General features: G+C 29.3%; 1 protein-coding gene across 1 annotated transcript; it reads left to right on the forward strand.

Annotated features, from left to right (window-relative positions):
* Positions 1-6,052: 6,052 nt before the first annotated feature.
* On the forward strand, positions 6,053-7,854 carry LOC21395471 (non-functional NADPH-dependent codeinone reductase 2). Its single transcript, XM_010097372.2, has 4 exons — positions 6,053-6,447; positions 6,591-6,831; positions 6,982-7,170; positions 7,300-7,854. Exons 1-4 carry the CDS (start codon positions 6,131-6,133, stop codon positions 7,522-7,524), a joined length of 972 nt encoding a protein of 323 aa, XP_010095674.1. The 5' UTR covers positions 6,053-6,130; the 3' UTR covers positions 7,525-7,854.
* The last annotated feature ends 1,089 nt before the right edge of the window (positions 7,855-8,943 follow it).

Below are 8,943 nucleotides of genomic sequence, written 5' to 3' on the forward strand. Positions count from 1 at the left end.
GTCGTGAGAAAATGAAGAAGAAGGAGGGGGGATATTAGGTCAGAGTTATTTGCGACGACATATTCGTCGCAAATAAATTTAAAATTTCGTCGCTAATAATAAATATTTACGACGACAATATCGTAGCAAATTACTAAAATGTCGTTGCAAATACTAAAATATTTACGACGATATTTTCTCGCCGCAAATATTTTAAAGTCGTCGCAAATAATGATTTTTTCCCACGCCTACTTTATCGTCAAATAAGATTATTTGCGACAACAGTAAAACAGTATCGTCGCAAATAAGCTAAAACTATTTGCGACGACATTAGTCGTCGCAAATAGTCATCCATGTCGTCGCAAAAAAATGGATTACCTTGGCGCCAATAATCCGCGCCATTGAAAATTACGCGCCAATATTATTTGCGACGACACTGAACTTATTAGCGATGACATTGTTATTTTATTTAACGGTAGGTATTTACGACGACATGGTGTATTATTTGCGACGACAAATGTCGTCGCAAAAAAAGTCGTCGCAAAAGGGCATAATTGTCATAGTGCAAAGAGTTAAATTTTAACCCGATTAAATCAAGTTTTTCCTGCCTCATTTAAAGTGGATCTCTACGGGTGAATGAATTAGCCGATAAAATTATTATCCCCATTCTTATACACAACTAGATAAAATTGATTACTTAGAAACTTTAGGTGATCAAGTATCAACCATAAATGTGTATGCTCAAAACAATGATGTAGGTTGATAAAGACGATGATGCTCTAAGATTGTCTATATTACTAACAACATATTGCTACTACTTACATCAGAGCGAAGGAAAGCAAATCATGCTGCAAAATCAAAACAATGATTATGTATATTTCAATCTAACAAGTAATAAGTTCCTAAGAAGGGGATGTACAATACAATATCACCTCCAAAAAGTCTAACAATCACCTGCAATACAATTGCTTACTCTTCCAAACTGATGGTTGTCTGTACCAGTACTATATACTATGTGTAATGAAATACCCCAACACAAACTTCATCTCACAATAATTAATATTGAACAGGTGGAGAATGAATTGTTATTATAATAAAATTTTGAGAAAACCAGAAATACAACTCAAGATTGTAAAGAATAATATTTATGTCACCCCACTTAAAAATAATAAAAAAAATTATAATTTAATTGATAAAGAGAAAACAAAAGGCCAAAATGTCACTCAATTATTTAAAATGGTAAAAGTTAAAAATAATAGGCATGCACAAAACTATGACAAACTATGTACTCTAGATCTTTAAAAAAAAATTATCCACTTGACACCAAGTGAAAACTATTATATCAAATTTGATACAGGCATCCCAAACAAGTTTACGCTAAGAATAAAAGAAATTGATATCAGCGTTGTCCCCTAAAAGATTTCTCTGTTGTTTATTAAATTTAAGAAAGAAAGATAAATATTTTGCTATTTATAGAATCAATATTAATTTAAAAGAATATAGTTAAAACAGCCGGAAAAAGTAGTTACTATAATTCTTATCATTTTATTATAGCAAAGTTTCTCATCATTTATAATTTTAAAAGGGAAATAATTTTAATTTTGAAGAATATTATTGATAGTTAAAATAAATATTAGTATTATTTAAATTTATAAATTTTGAAAAAAAAAAGTGTTACATTGTATGTAATACGAAACGCACATCAATCTGGACGTGCAGGAAACACGTCTTTATTTTTATCTCTTTAGTCTTTACTATACTAAAAGCCGCAAAAGCAGATTCTGGGTTTTGTTCGACCAGGGAAACGTTTCACCCATGAGATAAGAACAAAAGGCTTCGTCCTGGTTCTTACGGACGAAACATTTTTTTTTCTTTTATTTAATCTTATCATTTTTTCCTACTATATATTATTGTTTTCCTTCTTTCTAATATGATGCTTATAAATATTTTTTTCCTAATTATTATGTTCAAATAATTTCTTCTTATATATGTCCCTTCCTAATTTTTTTTAGAAATCATCTCGAATTTATTTCTTACATGTACCTAAATAAATAATCTTCAACATATATATAACAACAATTATTTATCCAACAGATCTCTGTTTTTTTTTTTTTTTTTTGCCTGATTTTTACTTTTTGCTTTAATTTTTAGCTCTTAACATCTTTTAGTCTTTTTTTTCTCCTCACTTTTCTGCTACTTTTTTTTTTCTTAATCTACTTTGTTAAAATAAATTTCTCAACTGTGCAATTACTGAAACATTTTTTTGTAGTCAATTTTTTTTCTTTCGAAAGCTACTCTCATAATTGTTTCCCCCTAATTCCTCTCGCCAAATAATTGTTTTTTTTTTTTTTTTCAGATGTATCCTTGCCCAAACATTTTTATCATACATTTTTCTTAAATATTTTTTTATATGCACTCCATTAATAATTTACCACTTTTTTTTTCTTTTTAAATGTGCTTTATTAAATTTTTTTCTCTTTTCATTAAACTCAGCTATTAGAAGAGTAATGAATAAGTACAATTAAATATTAGGCGAAATTTAAATTTTCATAAAAAAATGTGAGGAGTACACACGCGAGCGCATAATTATAATTAGTATATATATAAAAGAAATAAAATTTTATTCATAGATGTTAAATGATTTTAAAATAGCAAGTGCTTAAATAGCACCTATTCTAACATAATTATCGGATCGATCTAGTCGATTTTAACACATAAAAGACCAAAATGAAAGGACAAATAGTACCGTTAATTAGTCAATACAGCATAATTTTTCTATATTATGTGTCACACTCGAGATTACATTATTGATAGCATTGCATAATTTGTTGTTATTGTAAGTCAAACTTCAGATTACATTGTTAATATAGCGTCTATTTCATTCATTATTTACTTTATAGCTACATCCTCAACTCCCTTAAAAACATCACTCATTTTGCAACTGTCCATATTTACTACTCTCCGTATTCACTATTTAATATGTGAATTCTATTAAAATGTTATATTATTATTTAAACAAAAACTGAAATAGTAGAGTCTACATGTCAAACAATAAATACAGAGAGTAACAAAAAGAGTAACATAAAACGTGTTAGTATTTCTCCGACTCCTAAAAGTTTTATTTCATAATAAGAAATGTTATGGTTACTTGTTTAGTCGGTCTCTTTCTCACTCTTTTTGTTCTCTTCTTGTCACATGGCATCCCAATTTTCGATAAAAATGAAGCATAACAATGAACCAATATTTTACCTTTAATTACAACTATGCGACTCTTTAATAAGATAAAATTAAATCATTTATTCCTCACTTATTTTTATTATTTTATAAGTATGTTGGTTTTTTTTTTGGAGAGTTTATAAGTTCGTTTCCTTTTATTTTAAATATCAAACCATTTTGCAATATTTTCTTTACGAACTTATACAATATTATATACTTTTCAAGAAAAACTTATACATCATATATGTTATATATATATAACGGTTAATTTCAACAATATATATACATGATAATTTAAAGAGTACATACGTTTTTAAACGTTATATACGTATTATGTTAGGCAAAAATTGTCTTTCTTTTATTCAGAACAAAGAATAACTGTTTTTCTTATGCCGTATACGTTTCTTTTAAAGGAAAACGTTATTTATTTATTTATTTTACTGAATATGGCAAACGTTATATTATAAATAAACGTTCTTAATAGCAAGCTGATAACATTATAAAAAAGGTAATATTGTTGTAATAAATTATAAAACAAACCTTGAAAATTTTCTTCTACTAATAAAATGAGGAAGCGCAACGTTGTAATACTAGGTATAATATTGATTTCTTGTTCTGCTTTATTTTCATTGAAAAGTAGACTGCCATGCGGCAAAAAAAGAACAAAGAGAATGAGAAAAAGAGCAACGAAACAAGTGATCATAACATTTCTCGTTTTACAATAGTAAAATGGTAGTCATAACCTTTATATCGCATAAGGAATTATACAAATAAAAATAGGTAGGTGGATGAATAATTGATAGCTCTATTATTTTAGATTATTGATTGGTTTTTAAAATGTAAATCCAATAAAGAAATACCAATAAAACGAAGGTTGGTAAAAGAGAAAGAGACAGACGAAAGTTGAGTGATGCTTTGTTTGACTTAAGAGATAAGCTTAAGAAGAAGCAATCTCCACCTTCAATAATAAAATAAAAAATAAAAAAATAAAAAAATAAGGAAGAAGAAGTAATCTGACGTGCAAATGTCAAGGAAGGAAGGCGGTTGGCGTTTAATTTATGCATAAACCATGTTAGATGTAATCATAGAACAAAACTATTTTATACATCTTTTCAAAAAATAATAATATATTTTTGCATGTTTGGTTTTTAATTGTTAGTGGCCATACCACGCCAAAATAAATCCGTTGACTTCTAAATCTTTGATGCCTTAAATAAATAAATAAATAAATAACTAATGATGTCGAAAATGAGTTAAAAAAATAAACATTTGAATATTGACTTGATGGATACTAATAACACACAAATAATATAATAAATAATCAAAATGACTGGATTCAAATAATTTTCTTCATATGAAAATATGGGAACGACAATATTCCCCCCGGTTCTACACCTTTATTTTTTATTTGTTGTCCCTTTTCTACTTACATTTATATAGAGATATTTCATTCTATTATTCTGTACGATTCAATAAGATATGTGTTTTTAAAATTTCAGAAACATACTAGGCTTTTAATAAAAAAAAAGTAATAGTTTTTATTAGATGAGGAAAGAATCATTACAAAACCAAAGACAAATAGTTAAATTGATCATTAAGACTTAAAACTATATAAAAAAAAAAAAAAAAAAGTGTAATGGAGCCTTTTACAAATGGTTCACAATGAATTGTCTTTCTTGCTTGCTTGCTCACTTGATTCTTTTTCTCTGGTCTTCTTTTTAATTCTTTGCTTTCTCATTATTATGAGCTTTTGGGTCTTCAACACCTTGCTGTCTTGCATTCCCCTTTTTTATTTTTTTATTTTTTGCGAGCATAATTTTACACATAAAGGGACTGGAAAAAGACCAGATGTCCCTGGAGAGAGAGAGAGAGAGAGAGAGAGAGAGAGAGAGGGCCTTTTTCCTGAAGTAATTAGAATTTCTTTAGGGTAAAATAGAATTTTATTTAGTTAATTTTTACATTAGATAAGAGGAATAAACATAAAATTGTTGAAAATGAGGGGGTGTAAATTAAAACAATGAGAGAACATATACATGTTTTAAAAGAAAACGAAAACCATAACTATGGCTGTAAATATGTTATTTATTATAATTGTTAATGAATAGTATTTTTAATTTGAAATGAAGATTTGTAAGGATAAAATATGTTTATTAATTAATTGCCCGTCCAGTTTTTTTCTTTTCTCTTTTTAGCTTTTTTTTTTTCCTTAAGTTTTTCTTCTCTATTCTTCTTTTTTCCTCTTATCTTTTTCTATTGAATCTTTCAACCTTTGATTTTTATGTAAATTCAACTACATCTTCTTTAAATACTTTTTTTACAGTTATTGAAAATATTTTTTTTTTCTAATTATCTTATTAAATTAATTCATTCTAAAATATTTCCCTACATAAACATTAAATCCTTATAAATTTTAACTTCCATTTGCTAAAAACAAAAATAAAAAATCCCCTTTTTTAGGTAAAGACGAACTAAATCCTTACTGCTGATTAGTACAACAAAGTTTCCAAGAAAGGAAGCAAAGTCAAGTCAAGATGTGCATGCAATATAATAAATCGTTAATAAAAGTCGTTTTTTTAGGGATACTGCTGATTAGTAAGACGAAGTTTCCAAGATATGAAGCAGAGTCAAGTCAACACGTTCATGCAATAAAAATCCTTAGTAATACAAAAAGTCTAATATGTGCGGCGGATGTCATATTAATAATTAGCAACTCTGACATTTTCTAAGCTTCTTGACTACCTACTCCTTTCCACCCAAAAAAAGAAGAAAATTACCACCTACTCCATAATTGGCAAAAGACAAGTATATCCTTAACACACTATAAAAACACGTCTCGGTCTATCCATCCATTCACCACCACTAGCTATAACATTCCATAAACTTGATAGACTTTATATCAAAAGTAGCTTAATTAAGGGTAGTTCTTAGTGAAATTATGGCCAACGTTATTCCAGTGAAAAAGTTGGGCTCTACAAACTACACAGTTCCAGTTTCAGGCTTTGGAACGGCCACACATCCTATCCCGACACCAGAAGAAACAAAACAGGCGGTTCTCACCGCGATTAAACTTGGGTACAGACATTTTGATACCGCGCATATCTACCAAACAGAGAAACCGCTCGGCGATGCAATATCTGAAGCTCTTTCGCTTGGACTGATCAAATCAAGATCGGAGCTCTTCATCACTTCCAAGCTCTGGGCCACCGAAGCTCACCCTGAACGCGTCTTGCCGGCCATAAAGAATACACTCAAGTAAGGCAAATTATTCGTATTATTACTCAAGAATTTAACTGCAGTATTATTGTTATATATTTTTACATCTTTTCCTATATATATATATATATTCGCTTATATATGTTGTGTTCTAATTTTCTCATGTGTCTAATTATATGCAGGAAACTTGGGACAGACTATGTTGATTTGTATCTTATTCATTGGCCGGTGGCGTTGAAGCCAGAAACAAGTTTCCCCATCAAGAAGGATGACCTTCTTCTTTTGGATTTTAAGGGTGTTTGGGAAAGCATGGAAGAGTGTCAAAGACTAGGCCTCGCCAAGTCAATTGGTGTCAGTAATTTTTCATGCAAAAAATTGGAGACTCTACTTTCCACAGCAAAAATCACTCCAGCACTTGTTCAGGTAGTTTTCATCTCACCTCTCTTCTAGTCCAATCCTTTTCTTTTTTTTTTCTTTTTTTTTTTAACTCCCTTTAGTTTATTAGTTGTGATTTTTATACGTTCAATATATAAAACTAAACTCCATATATGCCTCATCTTTTTTATTTTGAAGGTTGAGATTAATCCAGTTTGGCAACAGAAAAAACTAAGAGAGTTCTGTAAGGAAAGAGGAATATCAGTCGAGGCATATTCTCCCTTAGGAGGCGGCGACAACAAAATAGCATTTTGGGTGAAAAATAGAGTCGGACACAATCAGGTGCTCAAAGAAATTGCCGAGGCCAAGGGGAAAAGCCTTGCTCAGGTATATTTAACTTCAATTCTTTTCAATTTCAGAATTTAAATAAATTCTTAAAATGATGATATATATATATAGGATCGACTTTCTCATTGCTTTGCAACTTTCTTTTGTTTTTTTTTTTGGTGTATGAAGATTTGTCTTCGATGGCTTTATGAGCAAGGAGTTAGTTTCGTCGCAAAGAGCTTTAACGAGGAAAGATTGAAACAAAATATGAGCATATTTGACTGGGAACTGAGCGCGGAAGATTTAAAGAAAATAGAGCAAATTCCACAGGCAAAAGGAAACTCTGCAGCTTTTTTGGTCTCAGAAGCAGGCCCTTACAAGACTGTTGAAGAGTTTTGGGATGGAGAGATTTAATTAAAATGAATAGCAAAAGCATAACTTACCAGTGAAGGGTATACAAATTAATAACGAAGGAGTTGGAGTACTCGGCTAATAGAAAGTTACAAAAGTCCACGTAATACACTTCATGTCGAATAAATAAAGAATCCAAGAACATGGAAGGGCATCATATAAGGTCGTATTTTATTGTGTAATTTTCTTATTTTAATTTTAATTTTTTGTATCATTTGCTTTAATAGCTTGTATTAAATATATATCATATGAGTGAAACTTAAAATAAAGATAAGCTTGAGCGTAGTTGTGAATTTACAATATGGTCTCTCCCTCAAAAGAAAAAAGTAAAAATAAAAAAATCTTACAATATGGTCTCAAGATACAGTTTTTTTTTTTTCATTTTTTTTTTTTCATTTTCAAATGATTACTATCTTCATAACATGAAATTAATTTGAGCTCCCTCTTTAACAAAGTTGACTCCAAACAACCCTATCATCATATGCACACATACCAGCCTGTCAATATCAAGCACCAATTAATCTTATTTAATGAAATTGATTGAGTATATGATGTCTGGTCACTTTGCAATATTCGTACCATAATTTGAATTATGGTGTTATTTCTCATAAAAAATACACGTAAATTAAGAATAATTTTAAATCTTAATTTTAAATCTATAAACTAAATATCCATTAAATTACTTCAAGCGGCTCTTATTCATCAAAATTCTTATGTATATTTCAGTATGTAAATTAATGAAGAGCTCCCGCACAACTCCATAAGGAGAGTTGCAGACTTGCATCAACTTTTTCGAGGTGGGCCCGACCCAATATTGCTATTTAAGAGTATATAGTGTGATACCGACGACTAGAGGTGTGTCGGTGATTAAAGATTCTGAGTGCTAATATTATTCTTTTCGAGGGTTTTAAATTAGAATGTTTACCTCTGTTAGTCTAATTCTTTAGTTACGAGCATTCACGTAAGACTCAGATGGCGAGCTTTAATTCATTGATAGTAGGATTTTTAAGGAACATTTCCATCGGCGAGCATTCCTATCAGCGTTTGAAAAACTCTTTAAAACTTGTACGCTTGAAACTTCTATGCCTATTCATACGCACAATTATTATATTATATTAAGATAGATTGAAAAATTAGGAAATAGAAGCTAATAGTTACAGCAAACTTAAGCATACGATATTTTTAAAAAAATAAATAAATTGAAACGTAAGAGACATTCTTAAACATAAAAATGGAGAAAAAAATAAAAATACCACTCAAAATAATAAAAAAATATTATTTATGTCACTCCACTCGCAAACAAAATAATTGCCATTTAAGTAATAAAAAAAATAAAAGATCACGCAATAGTATCAATTATTCAAAATGGCATTAATTATAGGTTTGTACAAACTACAAAGTATGACAAATCACGTAATCTTT

The sequence above is a fragment of the Morus notabilis genome, unplaced genomic scaffold (assembly GCF_000414095.1).
Source record: "Morus notabilis unplaced genomic scaffold, ASM41409v2 Scaffold83, whole genome shotgun sequence".
NCBI classification, from domain to species: Eukaryota; Viridiplantae; Streptophyta; class Magnoliopsida; order Rosales; family Moraceae; genus Morus; species Morus notabilis.